The 25,432-nt window shown below is 43.0% G+C and overlaps 2 protein-coding genes across 2 annotated transcripts in view; one reads left to right on the top strand and one right to left on the bottom strand.

Moving 5' to 3' along the window:
* LOC147336670 (uncharacterized) overlaps window positions 1–25,432 on the bottom strand; it is a 239,134-nt gene that overhangs the window by 184,223 nt on the left and 29,479 nt on the right. Inside the window, exon 2 of the mRNA XM_086285537.1 lies at window positions 14,929–14,936. Coding sequence (XP_086141663.1) covers window positions 14,929–14,936 — 8 coding nt within the window. The remainder of the gene's footprint in view (window positions 1–14,928; window positions 14,937–25,432) is intronic.
* LOC147336664 (protein NLRC3-like) overlaps window positions 22,939–25,432 on the top strand; it is a 146,332-nt gene continuing 143,838 nt past the window's right edge. The window contains exons 1-3 of the mRNA XM_086285554.1: window positions 22,939–23,198; window positions 23,311–23,460; window positions 23,567–23,680. Of these exons, the coding sequence (XP_086141680.1) occupies window positions 23,020–23,198; window positions 23,311–23,460; window positions 23,567–23,680 (443 nt within the window). The 5' untranslated portion in view covers window positions 22,939–23,019. The remainder of the gene's footprint in view (window positions 23,199–23,310; window positions 23,461–23,566; window positions 23,681–25,432) is intronic.

Here is a 25,432-nt window from a genome sequence, read left to right as displayed (position 1 = left end):
TTGTTGGTGTTAAAGCTCTTCATAGGTAATCTTTCTGGTTTTGTGGGGCTTGCGCCGTTGCTTTGACGAATAAAGCTGGGGTCATTTCGCTTCTTTGCCTCATGACAAACAAAGTTACAAAAGTAACTAAAGGGAGGGAAGCAGCCGTTATTCTCTTCTTTGTACCACGACCCAGATGACACCCACTTATCCTGGAGCCCATATGGGAGCTTGTCTACAATGGGTCCGATACCTCTGGAGGTGTCTAGATATGACAGCCCAGTGAGGTATCCATCCTCCTTTGCGCCTTGTATCTCCATAAGCAAATCCCCAAGTTCACGTAATCTGATGTGATCTTTGGCTGCAATTTTTGGAAAACTGTCAAGTCTCTGAAACAGTGACTGCTCGATCATCTCAGGGGCACCATAGCAGTCATTCAGCCTCTCCCATGCCTTGCGCAGAGCCAAACCAGCATTATTCACATGCACTGAGCGTATGCATCTTATTTGCTGTCCAGACTCTTTTCCTAACCATTTGGTCATGAGGTCTAATTCTTGTGTTTCTGTAAGTTGAACCTCAGCCACAGCGTTAGTGAATGAGGACCGCCATGCACGGAAATTCTCTGGCTTATCATCAAATTGGTACAGTCCTGACGTAACGAGATCACGTCGCGCCAAATATTGTGCCAGAGGGTCTGGAGGTTGTGGCACGCTCACTGGAAGCATATGCTGGGGTGTTTGTGATTGAGCACTTATATACATGCGAGGGTTTGTTCTTTCGACGTCGGTCTTCGATTCAGCTCTGGTCAGTTTAGACAGGTTTGTTGTGGGTGGATGCGTCCCATTATCCACGTCAGGCTTGGGCTTGCTATTGCTATGTTGGAATTCCGCTAAGCTTACAGGTGGATGCCATGTTCTGAAACTGTCTTGTGATTCTGTACGGTCTACAGATTTAACAGGTGGGACAGATACTGGTGCGAAGGTAGACTGATTCTGATCATTTTGAGAGCAAACATATTCACTAGTACGTTGCAATCTAAGCCTGTCTTCTGACTCAGATTTCATATTTTCTACATTTCCATGCATTTCTGCTACATCTTCTAACACCTGTGCTTCAGCGATGGCTGCGTCTGCTTCACGATTTAATGTTAGCACTTCCAGCTCTGTATCAATTCTAGCAGCTTCCAACTGATTTTGAGCTTCTCTAGTTTTCCTTTCTGCTTCTCTAGCAGCCTTTTCCAATTTTAATTTAGCCTCCTGGCTAGCATATGATGCTCGTACCTTAGCAGCTTCTGCTTTAGCTCTGGCGCGAGCCGCACTTACAGATGATGCTGATGTCACGTTGCTCCTGGTATTTGATACCGATGACTTGTTGCTTGCTGCCATCATGAACACGTAGGACCATCGAGTGCCGTCTTTTCACTGTAGTGTTCTGTTGCAGAGTGTAGCAACTCCGATCAAACACCAAGCTAAACCTCTGTCAATGAATACACGAGTCCGAGTAGAGTTGACTTTTTACTCAGAATCTTCATTTGACAAGCGGTGAAAACTGTAGTTGAAAAGAAATACAGAATAGAAAAAATGATCGTTTACATAAATATTGCATCATGAAATAACTCAAAATGTGACCTTACACCTTCGTGTTAGCTTTAGCAACAGTAATGATCATCAAAACTGCCCTTTTTTAACATGTACAAATCAACCTCCATGAATCACAAATAAAATATAATTTTTAACAAATACCGCTATTTATGCCTTTTTAACACCTTCACCATGAAATATATACACTTACGACGTTGCCTGAACAATGTTCCCAAGTGGATGGCTGTGGATAAGCCTCAGAGCAAGACCGCATGTCCCTCTACCTCTTAGAGCAACCAGGAAGAGGAATTAAACAGGAAATGAAGTAATACAGGTCACCCACCAGGAAGTGAGGTCACCAGCAAGCTAACCTTCAAATTTAAAGCTTCTTAACATTTTGAAGTCTTTTTACTGTTCTTTTTAACTTAAATACATACGAAAGAATTACTTTAAGCAAACATTAAAGATAAATGAAATAAATGCCTTTGAGGCATCACAAACTTGCTGCTAATACACAACATTTCATCATATTTCCTCATAAGCCTCTTTTGTCTGACCATTTGATCCCATTTGAATTTGCAATAAAGGATACACAGAGTTTGGTGACAATAATGACAGTAGATGTTTGTGTGAAAGTGCTGGAAGCAAATGAGTGTGTGATGTTCTTTCAGTGTTGCACTTTGTAGACGCTCCCTGAGCACTGGTCTCACAGCCAGCTGCACATAGAGACCAGTGTTGTTAGTCCAGGTCAGAAGATGACTTGTTGGAATGAAAATAAGCTTGTAGTTTGTCTGCTTTAATAATGTGACTGGAAAAAGGTGTTGGACTTCAAATATGTCCATTTCTTTCACACTTCACCTTTAAAAGTGAAGCCTTGTGGTTCCTGGAAGGAAAAACACGACTTTTTCAAGTCTTTGTCCTGTTTTTATGAGAAATGTACGACTTTAATGTGAAACATTCAGAGTTTTTTCTCTTGTTGTGTTTGTTTGAAGCTGCTTCCTGTTGGCTTCAGCTGTTTGGAGTTTCCATTTTCTAAACTTCTACATTCTGAACCTTCTTCAGCTCTGAACAGATGATGAAACACTGAATGATTTCAAGTAGGGCTGCACGATTAATTGTTAGAAAATCACGATCTCAATTCATACTTATGTGCGATCTCATTTCCAAATGTCAACAATTAAAAAAAAAAAAAAAGACGACGATTGTACCGCATTTTGATCCGGGACGTACTCTGCATGAAACCAAGCGCTCACTCTTCCTGCTCAAGAAATGACAAGGGCGGAGCCTTATACCACGTGATACAGAAGCTGTGCCGTGTGATGCTAATATTAGCAGGGAAAAAACAACGGAGAGCACGTCAGGGATGACGAGAAAGTGACAGGAGAAAATCCGTCCCAGTCAACCACCCAAACATCAATAACGGGAACCTTATACAGCGCTTCCCTATACCCGTCGAACTCCCGCAGGCACAAAGAAATTACGGAGGCTATCACTTATCACCTGACCAAAGATATGGCTCCCATCAACACTGTGCAAAACGAGGGATTTAGGAAAACGATCAACACCCTAGACAAACGCTACACAGTGCCGTCCCGCCCCGTATTTTTCTATTGTTGCACTACCTGCTCTATACACGCAGTGTCGAGCAACGGCGGAGGTGGAATTTCAAGCAGTACAACATTTTACGGCAATGACAAAACGTGAGACATTTGTTGTTTTTATGTTTATTTATGGTTTTTATGTTCAGTCTCAACTGTTATAGAAGTTCTTGTGCTGTTAATAAGCGCAATAAATATTTATATTGGAAAAGAAAATCGTGAGAGAATCATGATCTCAATTCTAAACAAAAAAATCGTGATTCTCATTTTATGCAAAATCGTGCAGCCCTAATTTCAAGCTCACACTTTGTCTAATAAACTTACATCTTTCATTCTTTATACAGATTGAGGGGCTTTGGTTTGTCAGACATCAGCTGTGATTATCTGGCAACAGCACTGAAGTCCAACCCCTCCCATCTGAGACAGCTAGACCTGAGTAATGGCCCCGCCTATTTGTTGACTAACAACAACAAGCTGCAGGATGCAGGAGTGAAGCATCTGTGTGGTTTCCTGGAGAGTCCAGGATGTAAACTTGAAACTCTGAAGTCAGTCAGCATGCTTTAGTTGTGCTGAGATGAATATGATGTGAAAGTTGTGCTGACACTAAACTGCAGACATCAGGCTGATATTATACTGATCCACACTGAGGATCTTCATGGTAAAGTCTGTTTTCTTCTTCTCTGGTTTAGTCCATTGACTGCAGCAGAACAATGTTCACATTTCAAACCTTCAAAGAAGAAGAAAAATCCTCCACTGGATAATTCACTGTGAAACTCTCAAACTCTTCATTCCACCTTAAAGTCTGTCTGACACTGAAATCCAAAGCAAAATGTGTGTTTGCTTTACAGACAGCAGTCCAACACAAACATACACACATCATCCAAAACACAGTCCAACATCCAAATCTCCTCCACTGCCAGCATGAATGATGGGAAAGAGAAGGAGGAACACTCTGACATTCAGGGTTAGAATGAGTTTCATGAAGCAGACTGTGAAGATCAAAGCTGCATTAGAAAGCTTACATGAATGAATGAGTGGACAGAAGTGGACAGAGATCATCTGAAGCAGTTCAAAGGCTTTAAATCAGCACATTTCTCTTTATTCTTTATCAACTCTGTTAGTTTCTCTCAGTTTTCTGTGGAATGAAGCTAACAGCAGGCTAATAAGATGCTGACCAATAGATTTCTATTAAAGGTTGTAATTTGTATATGAAAAAGTGCTTTTGCTCAGCAGGGATCAGCTTACAGGTAGAATACAGCTGCTGGATGGGATTAGCATGTCATAGCTATCTACCAAACTGCTAACTGGGGGATTTCAGGCCATCTATGGATCATTTTTGCTAACTATTTATTCAGCTTAGGCTCACAGGGCTGCAGCCTGTGCCCTAGCTGTCATAGGGCAAGAGGCGTGGTCCACCTGCACAGGTGAGCAGTCCATCACAGGGCCAACAGAGAGAGACAGAGAAGCACTCTCTCACATCCACACCTACAGCCAATTTAGAAGCACCAATAAACCTAAGCAGCATTTCATTGGACTGTGGGAGAACATCCAACCTCCACAGAAAGACCAACAAGCTTCAGCCTACAACCTTCTTGCTTTAAGGCACTAGTGCGAACCACTTTTCCCCATTTCAGCCCAAATCCTGCATCTTCCTGTTTCTGACTCCAGGCCAGCTCAACTAACACTTTCTCATCAGACACTGCCACCTAGTGGAGGAAGTCTTAGTTCCATTTGAAGCTTCAGATTACAGTTAGTTCCTTTAAAAAGAGGTGGAGATGGTGGGGCCACCTCTCATGTTTAGCTGTTTTCCACTTTTTCTTTGGTCATTTTAGCCTTTTTGGCCAGGGTGAAGGGAGTATCTGCCATCAAACAAGAAGACAGCCACATGTAACTACGACGGTGTTTGCTAGTTCACCTTACATGTATTAATGCAATAACGTGGTTAACCTACTCAACGTAAATTACACACGAACAACATAAAGCTACACACGCAGAGAAGAACGGCTGCTGCTGCCATCATCATCCGTCATCATTTCTGCTACACTGGCAGGGCTAGGGGTCAGGACTCTCCTCTTCGGTTTCTTTGGGTATGTTGCTAACTCCGGGTCTGATAACAGGCACCACACCCGCAGTAGATGTGCTCGGTGTGAGGTCTTGCAGCAAGCTATCAGATACTAGGGCTGCCACAATTAGTCGACTAGTCACGATTACGTCGGTCACGATTACGTCGACTATCAAATTCGTCAACGACTGATTTAATAGTCAACGCGTCGTTTGAAGCTTTGTAAAATCACAAAAGACGCAGGAATAAGTAGTATGATTTAAGAGTGTAATAACGGACTGAAACAGAAGATGGCGGCACTGCATGTACAAGGATGCCAGCTGCCGTTAAACCCCGAAGAAGAAGAAGTAGCTCTGTCCCAGAATTCATAGCGCAGCCCAGCTCAGTTTCCAACAATGGCGGCAGCTAGTTAGTTTTAATATTACTCTTATTATTCTTTCTGGGTCACAAAATAAACGTTCAACATATTTTCAGGCGAGAATGTAGCTGTGTAAACCTCAAATATCTGCTCCGTTTATCAAGACACCACATATTTTCAAAAGCGCTCCGACGTTTTCGGAGACGTCTGTTACCCACTACAGTGGGGCAAAAAAGTATTTAGTCAGCCACCGATTGTGCAAGTTCCCCCACTTAAAATGATGACAGAGGTCAGTAATTTGCACCAGAGGTACACTTCAACTGTGAGAGACAGAATGTGAAAAAAAATCCATGAATCCACATGGTAGGATTTGTAAAGAATTTATTCGTAAATTAGGGTGGAAAATAAGTATTTGGTCACCTCAAACAAGGAAAATCTCTGGCTCTCACAGACCTGTAACGTCTTCTGTAAGAAGCTTTTCTGTCCCCCACTCGTTACCTGTATGAATGGCACCTGTTTGAACTCATCATCTGTATAAAAGACACCTGTCCACAGCCTCAAACAGTCAGACTCCAAACTCCGCCATGGCCAAGACCAAAGAGCTTTCGAAGGACACCAGGAAAAGTATTGTAGACCTGCACCAGACTGGGAAGAGTGAATCTACAATAGGCAAGCAGCTTGGTGTGAAAAAATCAACTGTGGGAGCAATCATCAGAAAATGGAAGACATACAAGACCACTGATAATCTCCCTCGATCTGGGGCTCCACACAAGATCTCATCCCGTGGGGTCAAAATGATCATGAGAACGGTGAGCAAAGATCCCAGAACCACACGGGGGGACCTGGTGAATGACCTGCAGAGAGCTGGGACCAAAGTAACAAAGGTCACCATCAGTAACACACTACAACGGCAGGGAATCAAATCCCGCAGTGCCAGACGTGTTCCGCTGCTGAAGCCAGTGCATGTCCAGGCCCGTCTGAAGTTTGCCAGAGAGCACATGGATGATACAGCAGAGGATTGGGAGAATGTCATGTGGTCAGATGAAACCAAAGTAGAACTTTTTGGTATAAACTCAACTCGTCGTGTTTGGAGGACGAAGAATACTGAGTTGCATCCCAAGAACACCATACCTACTGTGAAGCATGGGGGTGGAAACATCATGCTATGGGGCTGTTTTTCTGCCAAGGGGACAGGACGACTGATCCGTGTTAAGGACAGAATGAATGGGGCCATGTATCGTGAGATTTTGAGCCAAAACCTCCTTCCATCAGTGAGAACTTTGAAGATGAAACGAGGCTGGGTCTTCCAACATGACAATGATCCAAAACACACCGCCCGGGCAACAAAGGAGTGGCTCCGTAAGAAGCATTTGAAAGTCCTGGAGTGGCCTAGCCAGTCTCCAGACCTCAACCCCATAGAAAATCTGTGGCAGGAGTTGAAAGTCCGTGTTGCTCAGCGACAGCCCCAAAACATCACTGCTCTCGAGAAGATCTGCATGGAGGAATGGGCCAAAATACCAGCTACTGTGTGTGCAAACCTGGTAAAGACCTATAGTAAACGTTTGACCTCTGTTATTGCCAACAAAGGTTATGTTACAAAGTATTGAGTTGTATTTTTGTTATTGACCAAATACTTATTTTCCACCCTGATTTACGAATAAATTCTTTACAAATCCTACCATGTGGATTTATGGATTTTTTTTTCACATTCTGTCTCTCACAGTTGAAGTGTACCTCTGGTGCAAATTACTGACCTCTGTCATCATTTTAGGTGGGGCAACTTGCACAATCGGTGGCTGACTAAATACTTTTTTGCCCCACTGTAGCTCGATAGGTCACTAGAGCCCGTGAGAGCACCGGACTCCCGGCAAATCGTTTTCAAACCCACCACCATCTTTCTCCACTCTGGTTAAACATGATATATAAGTCACTTAGATAACTTAAAAATGTTATTGTTTGGCTTTTTTTTAGTATTTTATTTGTTCCTGAGTAAATCGGTTTGGCTGAGATTAAAGTTATAGTTTTTACACAGCTGAATAAACGTCAAGCAGACAGCTGATTATCAGAAGTGTGAGATGCTCGAGAATATACTACGGTGTCCCGTTATAGTTTAGATAGCAAGGAGTTTATTAAACTTCACCGAAACAATCTGCAAATTACATTAAAATTTAATAAGCTATCATCTTGTCTTTATTTTTAATTAGCATATACCTGAAACACTTAAAGCTGTAAGCTAATGATAGTTATATAAGAGCAGATGCTGCTGGTGCAATAAGCTGTACGTTTTACGTCCAACGGATACATGATCTGATTAGTCGACTAATCGCAAAAATAATCGGTGACTAGTCGACTATCAAAATAATCGTTTGTGGCCGCCCTATCAAATACGGTGCATTTCTCGGCTTTAAAAAAACCCTATGCCTCGCCAGGTGTTTCATCAGATTCGAGGTGTTACCTCCCTGCACAGTATCACCTTAAAGCACTTGTTGCAGGCTGCTGAGTTTGCATCTTTTGCTGTGAAGTACAGCCAGACTTTGGACCGCTAAGCCTTGGGCATTTTTAATCTGTAGCTCTGCTCTAAAAGAACGTACATACCTGAGCCCACCTACTATCCTTGGAAAGGTAAAATGATTGGCTAGAATCCAAAGTGTATCTCAGGGGGGAAAAAAGCACCGAAATGTGCACTGCTTTTCGGTTTGGTTACTATGTCAGAACTGGTGCCATAATGGCACCGGATACCGGTACCCATACCTACTGAGTGCCATAGGACACTTATCCTTTGTTTCCATATGCTGGGAACTTCCAAGGAGGACTGGAAAATGTGTAGAAATTTCCCAGTCAGTTCCTCACAGCACACTTCAATCATTTCCCTCCCACAGCATCAGCTTTTTCTCTCTTTGATCAAACTAAGAGATTTCCACACAAACACCTCATCAGTGGGACTCTCAGAGCTACCAGCCCTTTGCTACAATCACAAAGCTCTTCATTGAAATCAATGATATCAAAGCTGGAATCAAATGAGTCCAAGTCTTCTGCTGATTCAGCATCACATTCATCTTTGCTCCTTGTTCTGCATCCCCACCATGGACTTCATTCCTTTCCAAGCCAGCCTTGAGTGTCCTTTATTCAGCTCATCCTCTGCTTTACTTTTACACCTGATTTTAGCTGCTTTATCTCTCTTTCAACAAGTTTCTGTGCCTCCATCTTTTTCTTCTCTCCCTCATAAGAAGACAGCTTCTTCTGCCTGAGAACATGTTGGAGTGATTTACTAATCCAGGGCTGCTTATTGGGGAAAATACTTCCTGTTTTCAAAGTAATCCGAATTTTTCCCAGAAAGAAATGTAAGTAGAAATCGATGATCTAAGTGAGAACATGAGCCTTTAAAAAGTCCCAGTGGGTACAGTCAAAGCCGTCCCTCATTCCCAGTATAGTCTTTGGTCCTGACTGGAACAACTGTGTGCCCAGTTTGAGCTCTCTTCAGTCCTGTGACCTGACAGACCCAGAGGGGCCATCACATCACATTTAGAAGCTCCCCTAATGGAGCCACAACATATGTCCAATACTTAGTCTGTCTTGTTGGACCAACTGGAAGAAATGATTCAAGGACTTAGTCACAGAACAGAGATTCAAATCTCCAAAATCCAACTGGCTGCATCAGGACATATAGTCTGAAACTCTGCACAGTTTCCTGTTTGAAGCTGCTTCCTGTTGGCTTCAGCTGTTTGGAGTTTCCATTTTCTAAACTTCTACATTCTGAACCTTCTTCAGCTCTGAACAGATGATGAAACACTGAATGATTTCAAGCTCACACTTTGTCTAATAAACTTACATCTTTCTTTCTTTATACAGATTGAGTGTCTGTGGTTTGTCAAAGATCAGCTGTGATTATCTGGCAGCAGCGCTGAAGTCCAACCCCTCCCATCTGAGAGAGCTGGACCTGATCCTGAACAACCTGAAGGATCCAGATGTGAAGCAGCTGTCTGATCTTCAGCAGAGTCCAAACTACAGACTGGAGACTCTGTGGTCAGTAGAGTGATGGAGTGAGTGGGTGGTCACCGTCTCTGGTTCAACTTTTATCTGAGCTGCATTTTAATGATGTCTTTCAGATGGATGATTTTCATTGGGACTGGCTTTCTTCTGTGTCTGATGATTTTAAGGCACGCTGCTTGTTTTAAAACTGACTCAAATTATTTAAAGCCTCACACGCCTTGATCCTAAACACCCAGATAAATCTGCTCTTATTGACCTTTTTTAACTAATATGCTGCGTAAGTTTTCCACATCTGCAGTTTTTGCCAACGACCTGAGTGATCACTGCGTAGTTGGTGCTGTGAGAAACACTAAAATCTCACGCTCCGAGCCCGCATCAGTTTGAACTGGGGTCGTATTAAACAGGCTGACAATGTCAGTTTGGGAACATTTACAGGAGAGTTGTGTCTACTTTGTGGACAGACACGCCCCTTTTTGCCAGGTCAGGGTGAAAGGTCGGGACAGGCCTGGTTTGGTTCAGTACCGGCCGATCTCCTACATGAGAGAAACCAGGCCTGGGCAGGAAGTCTGGCTCTGATGCTAATTGGCTACGTTTTCATTAGCTGTGTAATTGGATTACTGCCTCCATCATCTAGATCCAATATAACTATTTTTTTACTGTAACGACTGACAGTCCAAACGACCGTAGGAGGTTTTGGCAAACTATAAAGTGTCTCTGCCAGCTGTGACTCCTCAGAGCTTCCTCCTCACTTAAATATCGACTCCACTCCTGTGTCAGACAAAACTGAAATGTTGCTTTAACAAACACTTTGTTGCTTCTTGTTCTTTGTTCAGCACAGTATCTGATGGTAAACCTCTTGCACACAACTCTGCTCGTAGTTCCTGCTTACTGATACCTTTTCCTTCACACCTGTCACAGTAGAAGAGGTTTGTAAGGCTTTGAATAGCCCCAACACCAGAAACTCGTCCTCACAATCGTTCTCCTTCCTTCTTGCACTTGGCTGCAAATATCATAGCTGAGCCAGTGTCTTATATTTTTAATCTTTCTCTACAACAGAAGGCTTTACCACAGATGTGGAAGTGTGCCTCTGCACTCCCCCACTGAAAGCTGGTAATTCTTCAACAGTTAGTAATTACAGGCCAATTTCCAAACTCTGTGTCTTATCTACAGTGTTGGGAAGGTTACTTTTAAAATGTATTCCGTTACAGAATACAGAATACATGCCCCAAAATGTATTCTGTAACGTATTCCGTTACGTTACAGAATGAGAGTAACGTATTCTGAATACTTTGGATTACTTAATATATTATCATGCTTTTTACAACAACGTGAATGTACTATTGCTGTGTGATTTATTACTATTACTGAAGGTCCGCGACTCCGAACTGTAGTAAAGGGACCTCTGACTAATACAGCGGGATCCCTGTCGGCTCATAGCCGAAAAATAGCTTTACTTTGTTGTGTGGGTCAACTTTTCTTGAGAGACGGAGAGAGGCGTTGAAAGACTGCTCCAACGGAACTTATTGTTTCGGAGGAAAACACGAACACGGTGTACAGTCGAGTCTTAATAGCTTACCTACAACTGGGCTCGTCAGGGACTCTTCTTGGCTGCAGTGGTTATTATTATATTTACATGCTTCCAGCTCCCGTTTTTCCTCGACGATAACTCGTACCTTTCCACTCCCCTTTTTCTCCCTCCTCGCGCTCACAGACCCATAACGTGTATGGCAGTCCATTCTCCCTGCAACACGGACTACACTGCCCATGATGCTACATTCTTTAGTAGCATCGGTACCGCCGTTACGGTAACACGTAACGGCGGTACATGTATTCCGTTACTCCCCAACACTGCTTATCTAAGGTTCTTCAAAGGCTGGTAAATAATCAACTTCAAAGTTATCTGGATGAAAATAGGATTTTATCTCCCTTCCAGTCTGGTTTTAGGAAACTGCACAGTACTGGAACTGCTTTGATAAAAGTTCTCAAAGACATCTATGAAGCGCTGGATGCAAAGAACTACTGTGCAGCTCTTTTTATTGATCTATCAAAGTCTTTGACACTGTCGACCACAACAAAAACTCTTCTGGCACAACTTCACCTACTTCCAAGCTGCGTGGAGAGGATGAGGATCTAACAGCACAGGAACTCCAGCAACACTCAGCAGCAGCTGCTCCCAGTCCCTTGGTTTATGAGCTGAGCTGCTGACCACAGCATTTTATGTCAGAGATTACTGGAAATAGGCCTTTCAGACCGAGCAGCTGGCTGCTTCTCTAATGTTCTTTTGGACATCAGCAGTGCGTTCAGCTCAATGGTCTCTCTTGCAGCTTTTTAAATGTCACTAAACGAGTGCACAGGGTTCTGTCCTGGGCTACTTATGTCAACGGTGTGGCACAAAATCTAGATGCATCTGTTCATTTTATACCATCAACATAGTTTTCAAACCATTACAGCAGCTGTTGATAGTATTCAGTCTCAGCTGGCTCAGACTGGCTTTAAATGTAGAAAAAACCAAAGTCATGTTGTTCACAAACAGAAAGAGGGTCCGCCTTTATTTCCTTCTCCTGTATCTGCTCAAAGTATTTCTATTGAAACTGTGGCCTCGTACACAGACCTCGGTATTGTGGTTGATGACAGTCATTCCTATAAGCCACACATTGAACATCTAATAAAGACACTGAGGCTGAAGTTGGGCTTCTCTTCCAGGAACAGATCATGTTTCACAGGAAAAAGCTTGTTGCTGCCACCTTTTTTTTACCTGCCCTGGATTACAATGACATGATTTATATGAATGACTCTGCTCGCTCTCTTCATCTGTTGGATTTTGTCCATCATGGGGCATTAAGATTTATAACTGTCTGTAAACCTTTAACACACCACTGTACTCTGTGTTCTCTGGTTAACTGGTCCTCATTGGTCTTACACAGGATGGTCCATTAGTATCATTTTATCTATCAATCTGTTTCTGGGTTACTGCCTCCTATTTATCAGAGTACATGTTAGGCAAACAGTTTAGTCACAGCCTGCAGTCTCAGGACATCATTACATCCACTGTTCCATCAGTTCATGCAGAGCTTGGGAAGAAGGCGTTCTCCTTTTCTGCTCCGTCTTCATGACCCAAGTGGATGAATTGAAGAGTCTGAAGGCAGCAGAAGGAACGATCTCCTGTAACGTTCCCTCAGACAGCAGGGTTGAAGGAACCTGTTGCTGAAACTGCTGTGCAGATTGTCCAGTGTATCATGGAGGGGTGAGAGTCATTGTCCATGATTGACAGCAGTGTGTCACAGATCACCTCCTCCAGGTGGTCCATTTACCATCTGAGCCTTCGTAGAAAGTAAAGCTGGCTCAGACCCTTTTTGTAGGCAGCGTCCATGTTGGCAGACCACTCCAACTTGTGATCCAGATGAACTCCCAGATACTTAAAGGATGTGACTATTTCAACATCATTCCCACCAGTGCAGACAGAGGAGGGATCTGTTTCTGCCAAAGTCCACCACCAGCACCTTTGTTTTGGCCACATTCAGTTTCAGGTGATTCTCCTCACACCACCTCACGAACTGACCAATCAGCCCTCTGTATTCCTCTTCCCTTCCCATTCCTGGATTAAAGAATCCAGGATCTCAACCAGTTTGTTATGTTCTCTCTTATAACTTAACTGTTAAAGTAACAACACCTGTTTGGTTGTTAGTAACTTACTTTATTAACCTTGTTGTGGAAAGGCAGAGGCATATCAATGTGCACATATACCACATTTGGTGTTCTCTACTTTACACAGAAAGTAGTACCACAAAAATATAATCAGATTTTACATAACAGCTCCTCCCATCCAGCTTTGATGAACACAATAAGTATCAAACAACCGAGATATTTTCAAGTAAATGCCGTAACCCAATAATTGTACTTAAACTGAAATATGACACCTACTCAGTGATTTACAACATAGAGGTAGGTTGAACTGGAAACCTATAAGTTAAGTAAGTAAACTTACGTTTGAAAAAGTGGTTAATCAGTTAAGTCATGATCAGTGTTGGGGAGTAACGGAATACATGTACCGCCGTTACGTATTTAGAATACAAAATATGAGTAACTGTATTCCGTTACAGTTACCGTTTAAAAAGGTGGTATTCAGAATACAGTTACTTTGTTGAAATAAATGGATTACACTGCGGTACTTTCCTGTTTCATTTTGTCGCGGGTCAGGACTGTTTGGGTTTTGTTTGACAGCTACGTTCTGTTGTTCCAGGCGGCAGCGTTACGGTTGCCATGGTTACAGGGCGACGCTCTCTCTCTCTCTGCGACTGTGTGTTTCCTGGGTGAGAGAGCGCCTTTTCGTTGTTGTTGTGCTAAGCTAACAGGCAGAATGCTACAAGCACAGCTCTAAAGAATGTAGCATCATGGGCAGTGTAGTCCGTGCTGCAGGGAGAATGGACTGTTATGGGTCTGTGAGCAGGAGGGAGAAAAAGGGGAGTGGAAAGGTACGAGTACATGTAAATATAATAATAACCACTTCAGCCAAGAAGAGTGCCTGACGAGCCCAGTTGTAAGTAAGCTATTAAGACTCGACTGTACACCGTGTTCGTGTTTTCCTCCGAAACAATAAGTTCCGTTGGAGCAGCCTTTCAACGCTTCTCTCTGTCTCTCGCAAGAAAAGTTGACCCACACAACAAAGTAAAGCTATTTTTCGGCTACGAGCCGACAGGGACCCCGCCATATTAGTCAGAGGTCCCTTTACTACAGTTCGGAGTCGTGGACCTTCAGTAATAGTAATAAATCACACAGCAATAGTACATTCACGTTGTTGTAAAAAGCACGATAATATATTAAGTAATCCAAAGTATTCAGAATACGTTACTCTCATTGAGTAACGTAACGGAATACGTTACAGAATACATTTTGGGGCATGTATTCTGTATTCTGTAATGGAATACATTTTAAAAGTAACCTTCCCAACACTGGTCATGATGAGGTGAAAGGAGTGTGTTGGGTGTGTAATCAGGCAGCGGAGGCGACGTCTGGGTTCAACACTTTATTTTAGGCTTTACAGCGGAGCTCCATCTTGTTCTCGCTCTCTACTTTCTTCTTCTCCTCTTTCTCTTACCCAGCCTCATTAGCGACACCCCTGGTCTGACAGGGTAACAGCATGTACTAATTTTCTTCCCTTATTATAGAACCTTGTAAACACAACATCTCCCCCTTTTCTCAAATAATACTCTTTCCCTTGTAGCACAACATGAACCATTCGACAGCCTTTTACTTTTGAGGCAATTAGTAACTTCAGAACAGTATTATATATATATCCTGATAAAAGAACTGTAATGGCAAAGTAAACGTGCCCCGGATCAACCCTGAATCAACAGTAACAACCATGTGCCCTCTTCTCAGCTTATCAGAAGTCACAGCTGGAATTAAAGATAACTAATGAAACTCAAATGCACTTTCCCTTCACAGTCATTTCTCACATCTGCATATTTCTCCTTTCTTTTTACCTCTGAACTATTTCATAACAAAGTCTTTTGTCCATCTTGGTGGTTGTCTGTCCCTCTGCAGTGTGGGACGTGTAGCAGTCTGTGCTGAGCTGATGTTTTCTGTCTCTGTATCAGCTCTTTGTGTGTGTTTTGAGTTCTCTGGGACAAGTGAGAGACGTGCTGCATTCCATCTTCTCCCATCGCTGAGGATGAAAGAACTCTCACCCGTCTGCTGCTGTACCTCCAGCGGCTTGGTGTATTGTGGCTCTCCTTTTCCCACATGGAATGGCTTTTGTACTCTCACTGACGCACCCACAGTCACTTTAGTAGGTTTAGCACCTCTCTTTCTGTCTGTATAAAGTGCACTTCTTTTCTGTGTCAATGTCACTTTGGATCTGATGTGGTCATATTGTCCAGCATCCTTTGGTGGTGGCAGAATGTTGAGTTTAGTCCGCATGGCTCTTCCTCTGAGGAGCTGGAAAGGGGACTCACCGGTTGTAGCGTGGGGAGTCGCTCGATAACTTTGAAGCAGTTCTGTAACCACAGTTTTCCATGGTCGCTGAGTAGCTTGTGCTGTCTGCATGGAGTCCTTCAGTACTCTATTAAAGTGCTCCACACATCCATTTGCTTGAGGATGATAAACGCTTGTCCTGATGTGTTTTATGCCCCTTTCAGCGAGAAACTCAGCAAAGGCAGCTGAGGTGAACTGCGGACCATTATCAGTTGTAATTTCATAAGGGTTTCCTTCACGGGCGAAAATGGAAGTCAGAAATGCAATCACTGTCGCAGTTGAGGCGTTTGGTGTGAATGCGACTTCAGGCCACTTACTGAAATAGTCAACTAGTGTGATGGCAAACCTGCAGTCATAGGTTCCTTGTTCCAACGGACCAACAATGTCGACAGCAACATGTTGAAACGGACCCTCTGGGAATTTGATGGGTTGTAACGGTGCAGGTGAAACAGCTGCAGTCTTGTCACACAATTGGCAGGTTGTGCATGTGGACAATATTTCGTGGACCAGTTCATCCATGTTTGGCCACCAATATAGATCTCTCAGGCGTTGGTTGGTTCGGACCATGCCTTGATGTCCTTCATGGGCTAGGTGCACTACTTTTCCTCGCAGAGATTTGGGAACAATCAGCCGTGTTCCTCTAAATATCAGCGGTGACTCTGCTGCCAGTTCATGTCGGACCAGGAAGTAGGGTTTGACATCATCTGGTAAGGATTTGCTTAATTTCGGCCAGCCCGAAAGAACGATCTGTCTTAGTTTTGTTAATTCAGGACAGTCTTCACATTCTGCTCTGAAGTCAGCCAGTGGAAGCGCTGTTAGCTGAGGAGAAATTTCAGCAATCTCTGTGATTAAGTCCTGTTCAGAGTCTTCACTTGTGTTTGTGGTATGCAGGGGAACACGGGACATACAGTCAGCTATAACATTTTGGCTTCCTGGACGGTACTCTAAGTCATACTGGAAACACATCAGTCTGGCTGACCAACGTGCTATCCTCATGCCAGCTCTGTTCATCCCCTTAGTACTTAACAGGGTGGTGAGGGCCTGGTGATCAGTTCTCAGAGTAAATCTCCGTCCCCATATGTACGTCCTCCATCTTTCAACGGCCCATACGCAGGCGAGGGCTTCTTTTTCAATTGTTGAATATTTCCTCTCGGCAGGGGACAGGGTGCGGGAGCCAAAAGCAACAGCACGTTCCTCATTGTTTGAGTTGATCTGGGTCAGAACAGCTCCAAGACCATAATCTGACGCATCAGTGGTGATGAACGTTGGCAGATTTGGGTTGAAGATTGCCAGTGCTGGGCTTTTTAGTAGCATTTCCTTCAGTTTGTTGAAGCTTTCATTTGCTGTATCAGTCCATTGAAGTTCAGCTGTCTGACTTGTCCGAAGTAACTCACGGAGTGGTTCAACCACAGTTGCATAGTTTGCTAGGAATTTGCTGAACCACGAAGTCAAGCCTAAGAAGGAACGAAGAGCAGCCATGTCCTGTGGTGCAGGGGCTTTGGCAATGGCAGTCAGGTGGTCTGGGCTGGGGCTCAGGCCATCCTTGGAAATGACGTGTCCCAAGAACGGAATAGATGTCTGTCCAAATGAACTTTTGTTGAAGTTGATCTGCAGACCGACATCCTTCAGGCATTGGAGGACAGCCTGTAACCGTTCATCATGCTCTTCTCTGGAATGTCCATACACTATTATGTCATCCAAGTAGTTCTGTACTCCTGTCTGGTCTTTTAGGACTGTTTGCATCATCTTTTGGAAGGCAGAAGGGGCTGAAGCAAGTCCAAATGGAACTCGGGTAAACTGGAAGAGTCCCTCATGGGTTATGAATGCTGTGAGGCTTCGGCTATCAGGGTGAAGAGGCAGTTGGTGATAAGCTGAACTTAAATCAATCTGGCTAAAATGTGTAGCCCCAGCCAGCTGTGCGAACAAATCCTCCATGTGAGGAAGAGGGTAACAGTCCATGATCACACTCTTGTTAGGTTCACGCAGATCCACACAAAGTCTTAAGTCTCCCTTACTTTTTCTTCCAACCACCAGAGGACTCACCCATTCAGCTGCATCCACTGGTTCGATGATGCCTGCTTGGAGTAGACGTTTCAATTCAGCTGACACCTCCTCACGTATGCTGAGTGGTAGACGCCGCAGTTTTTGACAAACTGGCTGTACTGTCTTGTTCACTTGAACTTTGTGGATAAACCCTTTAACAGCTCCAAGATGATGGGAAGAAGAGGAATCAATGTTATTCACCATGCATGTTTGTTTACTGGCTGGTGCTCCTCTTGCAGGATCCTCTCCTTTGTTGATGACTTTTCCAGCAATGATATCAATGTTAAGTGCTTTAATTAAGTCCAACCCCAGCAACGGTGATCCATCTTTAACTATGAAGAATGATCCTGGCACTTTTCTGTCATTGCTTGCAACCCTCACTGAAGCCTGTAGGCAGCCAATGACAGGCAAGTCACCTTTTGCATAAGTGACAAGCTTAACTTTCGGTTCAGTCAAAGCGCAGGGTGCAAAATGTTCTTTGTAGATGGCTTCTGGGAGGATAGATACTGAAGCTCCTGTATCCACAATTAACTCCAGAACCTGAGAGTTTCCCTGTGGTGTTTCAATGTTCATTTTGCATGTAATCTTATCACATGCTGCAGTCATCAGTTTGTGATCATCGACACATAAAACTGTGAACTCAGGAACAACTACTTCCCTGACCACTGCTACAGCTGATTTACAAACTCTGGCGAAGTGCCCTTTTTTGTTGCATTTATCACATTTTACTGTTGCTGCTGGACAGTTTTTATCATTAGCCAGGTGTTTCTCGGATCCACATCTGAAACAATGACGCTGTTGCTCTTTATCACTTGCCTTTTTGTGCCATTCTTTAGATGTAGGTCCCCGAGCTTGAGCCGGTCGCGCTCCTCTTTTTCCCCGAAGACGTGCGTCCTTCACCCCCACAGCTTGTACTGCAGCAGTCTGGGCCGTGGGTGCAGCAGAGAGGAGTGTAGCATTCTTGACCACAGCCTCCACCTGACATGCAATAGTAACTGCCTTGTCCAATGTAAGGTCCTCCTCCAGCAGCAATTTTTCTTTAACAACACTGAGATTAGCATTAGCAACAAGTTGATCCCGAATCATTTCACCCTCCATTATTCCAAAACCACATGGCACAGCTAACGCTCTGAGGGCGGCAACATACTGAGTCACCGTTTCATCAGCCCGCTGAATTCGCTGTCTGAATGTGTGCCTGCATGCCACTACATTCACTTTAGGGACAAAGTGGTTTTCAAGCGCAGTCATGGCTTCAGCAAACGTCGTACCTTGATTTGGCAGTGTGTAGAACAGTCGTTGTCCCTCTGGTCCCAAGCAATGTAATAAGACGGCTCGTCGTCTCGCCTCCGGCCATGCATCTCCCGTAGCATTTATCACTAGCATGTAGTTCTCAAAGAATTTGCACCACGTCATAAACGGTATTGGCGGCTCACCCGCATGTTGCAAAAAGGGCGGTGGGCTCGGCACTGAAGCGCTCATCTTCGTCGCCAATTTGTTGGGTGTGTAATCAGGCAGCGGAGGCGACGTCTGGGTTCAACACTTTATTTTAGGCTTTACAGCGGAGCTCCATCTTGTTCTCGCTCTCTACTTTCTTCTTCTCCTCTTTCTCTTACCCAGCCTCATTAGCGACACCCCTGGTCTGACAGGGTAACAGCATGTACTAATTTTCTTCCCTTATTATAGAACCTTGTAAACACAACAGAGTGGTTTTTCATTTTTGAGAAATACTGATGTCATCAAGAGGATCTAGAAGAGAAGTAAGAGTAAAAGCCAGGAGATGGCAGTAGTGCAACATCTTTGGATGCAAGCTGCTGTTAAAAATGACAGAAGAAGAAGTTTGCTTGATCATTCCTCAGCTCATCTGTGTGAAGCTGAGTGTAAAGAGGCTCCTGCTGTTAGAGAAACACTCTGACTGTTTAACAGAGTCAGACATGTTCAGACTGAATTTCAGTCAGAAACTCAGCATCACACTGATGAAGCTGCAGATTAATTGTGGTTAATTTCTGATTAACTTCTTTGCTGCCAGCTGAAATTTAAATGTAATTTAAAAGATGGATTCAAGGGTATTGGGTTTTTTGAACCCAAAGATATCACATGAACGTATATGAATTGATGTTGATGTTGATTGTGATTGGTTTTATTTCTTCAGTGGTTGTAGTGTTTTAATATTTAGTCATTTTTCCATTATTGTAATTGTGTATAAAGTTTAATTTGAATGAAATTTACATTCAAATGCTTTCAGTGTTGCTGTGTTGAGTGTTTGTTAACATTTGTATGGAAGACACATAAAGACATGTGACTAAAGAAATCTGTGCTAGAGGGACTTTTTAAATAAATAGTAGAAAACAAAACAGATGTTGAATTCTTTAGATAATTTTCTAGAAATCTATTTCTTTCTAAACAGAATTCAGAATATTGATGTTTGAGATGGAAGGTGTTTCTACAGGATCCTGATGGACACTCAAAGCTTTTATAAAATGTTCTCATTAGTTGTTTACAGCAGAATATCAATGTATGTGAACCAAAACAAAAAATAAAGAAAGAAACAAAAGGAGGGTGTGGTGTTCAGGAAGTACAGACTGTAGCTCAGCAGGTAGAATTACTAACTGGAAGGTTGGAGGTTTGATCCCTGGCTGCTCCAGTCTGCACGCCACGGTATCCTTGGGCAAGATGTGGAACCCCGACTTCCTCTCCGATGCATCCATCATAGTGTCATTGTTAGAAAAAGAAGTGCTTGTGTGAATGAAGCACGCTGTATAAAATGCTGTGACTGCTCATACAGAAAAGCAGCTCATAAGAACTGGTTCATTTTCCAGATAATTCCACTATTAAGACAACAGACATTGGGAGGCTTTCTCTGAGAGTAACACTGAAAGTCTTGCTGCTCCTCCACAAAATGAACTTCAGATTAAAGACACAGCTCAGCTAAACACAACTCAAACTAATCTACACTATTTTTCTTTATTACGCAGCGTTTTTATAACTATTTCCAGATGTTTCTAAAGATGAAAGCAGAATTAAACTCCAGCCTGATGCGTTTCTGAGGTTCCTGACTCTGACCGTCCCTCAAACGCCTCTCTGGGCGTTTCCTTCCGTCGCTTTTACTTTCACTTTCGTGAATGTTGTGGCGCAGTTGATCGTCTCGAAGTTAAGGTAACGTTAGCAGTCTGTACTGTTTTCCTGGCTGACATCAGCTGTGTGCAGCTTAGTTTCAGCATAAATCTGCTTCGTTTTATGTGAGATCAGAGTCTGGGAACGAGACAGAAACAGTTGATGATCAGCAGCTGAACTCGATGTTACTGTGGATCCACTGACTGATGTCTGTAGGCAGCTTCTCCTGCCTCCATCAGTCTGTGGCTGTATGGGCTCAAATTGTGGTCATAAATATTTTGTACTTATAAATCAGGATTTGTAGGTGTAAAAAAGATTTGTGTGTGGACTTAGCCAAGCAATACGTGTGAAACTCTGCACTCAAGTTTCAAGTACGACCCTATTTTTCTGCCTTTCATCTGATTAGCCAATGTCATGTCAATCACAAATTTAACAATCCAATCAGAGAACAGGTGGGTTTGGCTATTTGAGTGGTGCTTTATGAAGCTTCAGATCCTTGAAGGGAATAAATGCCCCTTTTCATTCCTTCATCACTAGGAAGTGTTACGAGTTCAAAATTGGGGATCGAGACAAGAGGAAAAACGATGATTTTAATGATCACACGCGTGGGAGATGGACACTGTATGCAGACAGCATCAGATCTCAAAATGGTGGAGCATTGCTCAAACTCTTATAGCCTCTGGTGCCTCCACCTTATCATAAAAGCCTAAACATTCACATGCTTTCTCTCACACGGCGCCTAAGCTACGACCTTGGCTCCCCGTTTATCTGCTCCTGCTGAGATGGGGCAGAAAACTCCAGCATGTTCTGTTCTCTTCTAATCAGACAAATAAGGCGATGACTTTCTGCAAACAGTATTTCTTATAACTCAGCAGTATAATGCATCATAAAACAATATCTTTCATTCACAACAAGCCAGCAGTCTAATGTAATGCAAATCAGTTTAACAAATGCAATAGTTATCAGCTTCTTCTAATTCAGGAGAATAATGCAAACTAAAACTACATAATAATTCACAATCTTTAATTAGGGGTCTAACATGGCATAAAATAATATTATAATTTAACAGAAGGAAAACAGTCTGTGGTGGTCCGAGTTTTGTGATTTTTTGTGTCACAGGTTTACGTGCTTAGTTAGCAGTTAGCATTAGCAGCACATGCTGCGTCTGATGTGAAAGGACCTTTATGCTGCGAAATGTGACTCACAGCAATGGTCCCGGGTCAGCCCTGACTTTGTGTTAAACTAATCCTAAAGTAATAATGGTAATTCTAACCACTGACATACCACAACTTTATCCTTTCAACAGCTACTGAAAGTTAGGGATTGACATGGCATTGACCAATCAAATGAAAGGAAGAAAATAGGGTCAAAATTTGTACTTGTAACTTGAAACTTGAGTGCAGAGTTTCACACGTATTTTTTGGCTAAGTCCACACACAAACCTTATTTTACACACACACAAATTCTTTTTACACATACAAAACTGATTTACAAGTACAAAATATCTATGACCACAATTTGAGCCCATAGGTGGATGTTGATTAACTGCTGACAGTGAGACAGGGCTGTCCTAAGAGTTGCTTTTCGGAAGTCGCTGCCAACAGTTCATCTATAAAATGCATTTCTCTGCTCGTTCGCTATAGTCTGCTGTCGTATTTGTGTGCAGGTTATTTTCAGTTTAACTGGTGATGTTCATTCGTGTATTGTAGGTGAATGCGTTGATGATTGATCATAAATTAGTAAACTGGCCGTTTTTGTTCAATAATTCCTGTTTCATGTTCAAACCGTCAGACAGAAACTCTGCGTTTGTTTTTATGTTCTTCAGCCTGTTGTTCTTGAGGTAATCTGTGATGCGTTCAATGACCCTCCACATGCTCTGAGGCTCATTTGAAGAGAAACAGAACTTCATCTTTAGAGCATAAGTGGGTTTTTGCCCTCTTTATGCCCGCGGTCAGGCTCTGTTTATTGTAGTATAACACTCATAGGACACAGTGACCCGCTGCACACACACTGCACACACACTGCACACACACTGCACACACACTGCACACAATGACAGCTGCAGAGTTTGTGTCTGATGTATTAAGTATGAAACACTGTTGGGCTAAAATCTGGTCAGAATGAATCCAGGTGCAGGTGTGTCAGTTTAGGACCACTGGACTAACATCCAAGTGCTCACAATATAAAGTGTATTCTGTAGTAACATCCTGGTGTTGCAGCAACAGTCCCACATGGAAACGTCAACACTCAAACTCAAAGTCTCTTTTTGTCAACAATAAAATGACAGCAGACCAATTTGAACAAAGTTGGTAAAAAGCTTCAGAAATGAGTAAAATATTAAAAAGTGTCTTGATGCTCAATCATCCAGTAAATCCCCAAAGAGTTGATTCTGTTCATCTGGACGTTTTCAGCAGCATGGATCAGTGTGAGGACAGAGAGGAGGGAGTCCCTCCCTCTAAAAGCACTCTGTGTGGGGAACATGAGAGCCAGACCAAAGCTCAGAGGTGAGATGACCATCTCTAACTGTCCATGACTCTTCTCCATGTCACAGCTCAGCACTCACATCACTGCTCCATCATTATTCACACTCATATCTCTGTGTGTGTTGTTTTAAAGCCCAGAGCTGTGGGGCGTACCAGGCTCAGCTGGACATAACCCTGAAACTAATCCAGAGCCTGGACCTGAACCCAGCTGTGTTTCCTTAAAGAGCAACAGGTCAAAGGATATTGGTGTAAACTTTAACAAAAGTCTGTTATGTGACAAAGAGTAAGTACATTATTTTTATGAGTTTGTTCATCATGTCTTTAATTTAATATTTCCAGTTTTTCCTTCCTGTCTCATGAAGCTGTTACATTTATTGTTTTTCTTTTAGGATCAATAAGAGGCCAGAATCTCCTGGACCTGAACCCAGCTGTGTTTCCTTAAAGAGCAACGTGTCGAAGGATATTGATTTAAACTTTAAAGGATGTTCTTCTGCTGCTGAGAGGTAATGTGTGTCTAGATGTTGTTCCTGACTCTGTATTTCTAAATAAATCCTCATGTTTAATATCAGCTCAGCTCTTTTTCACACATTTCTATGTTGGTATGTGAAGCGGTGTGTGTTGGAGTGTTTCCACAAACACAGCAGTCAGAGTGGAAAGAGTGGATGTTGTAGGAGGTGTTTGTGTAGTGAAGAGGCTGAGTGTCTGTAGGACTCCAGCTGCTCCAGCAGGTGTCTCCTTTGTGCTTTGCTTCAAACACAGTGTAGGGAGGAGCTTCCACTCAGGTGTTTCAGGTGGTATAGCCTATGGTTTAGTTTGACTTCCTTCTGCAAACTCAGCTGCTCTGTTGCTGATACACGTCTCCATGAATATGATTGATCAGATGCTGCCAACACCATGTGTTTCATGTGAGCGCTCAGCTGAAACCCTGGGTTGACTTATCGAGTTAATAACAAGCTTCACGTGACTGTGAATGCTAAAGTGAATCCAGATAAAGGAACGAGACCCTGCTAATGTTGGACTCACTTCTTAGTGTAGATCCCAGGAGGAAGTTCAACATAGCCATTCTTTGTGCTAGCTCGACCAAACTTGAGACCACAGTGCAGGATAATGATCATCATCTGTCTCTGTCAAGGACATTTAAAATCCACAAATAACAAACATAATTATATTTGATCATTAAAAATCTCTTTTCAATTAAAAAAGCATGAGCACACTGGTGGATTACAGAAACATGAAAACTCGTTAACAGTAAAGTTAATTTAGGCGTAAACAAAGTGTCAAACATACTGAAGTAGAAGGACTGATGTTTGTGTTAAAATACCTTCTTAAAGCTGAAATACTGATTCAACGTTCTCCAAAAGTTGATTCAGTTCATCTGGACGTAGCGTTTTGTGGGAGAAACATTTCGTCTCTCATCCAGGTGACTTCTTCAGTCTCAGCTGACTGCAGGTTTCAATCGTATAAACAGTACATTTGCATAATGACTGAAACCAGCCCACTGAAGGAACAATGGTGTCACGATCAGGCGAATTACACACAGTAGTTCGGCGTGCCCGTGTGGCATGCTGGCTAGACTCCAACGCGGCGAAGGCTAGCGGTGGGTTGGAAGAGACACGCAGTTATTCTAGTAACGATCAGTGCACGAAGCGTGGCTTCGGAACTGTCGTCACAGACGGAGTGATAGGTTTGTAGCTTGAACCTATTCGCTGGAACGTTAAGACAATATAATTACACTGCTAAGCAAGACACAAATAGGCAAAGTTCTTCATGTTACTCGTGCACGGGAGAGACCGGACAGAGCGCCGTCCCTTCGCTTGACCCCAGTTGCTCTCGTCCGTTCTCCCATACACTGTCCTTTTATTGAGGTTACATGAATATGCATAGGTTCATTAACATACGACGTCTACATACAAACAAAGAGTACCTTGCCTGTGTGTGTGTGTGTGTGTGTGTGTGTGTGTGGACTGCTGATCAAAGGGTCAAACATCCTTGGTCAGGAAGAGGGTAGCCTCCCCCTCACCCTAGATGGTTCATCCTAGATAACACGGTGAGGAAGTCCTGCAGTTCATCTAAACAAAGAGCACTTAGACTAGAACAGACGCAACTACGTTAATCCTACCATAAAACAATAAGACACGGTATGACCTCTCATGCTCCCAAAGTGCTGTCTAATACACACAAAGTTTGCAGACTATCAAGGATCAAAACCTCTACCAATCTACAACTAATTACAAAACTCTAAGCATATATAAGTA

Source organism: Aulonocara sp. 'chitande type north' Nkhata Bay, linkage group LG3 (genome assembly GCF_057382095.1).
Source record: "Aulonocara sp. 'chitande type north' Nkhata Bay isolate Kocher_YH1m ecotype deep benthic linkage group LG3, A_spYH_male_GT1.1, whole genome shotgun sequence".
Classification (NCBI taxonomy): Eukaryota; Metazoa; Chordata; class Actinopteri; order Cichliformes; family Cichlidae; genus Aulonocara; species Aulonocara sp. 'chitande type north' Nkhata Bay.
Note: the sequence above shows the minus strand (reverse complement) of the source record. Positions and strands in the feature narration are given on the sequence as shown.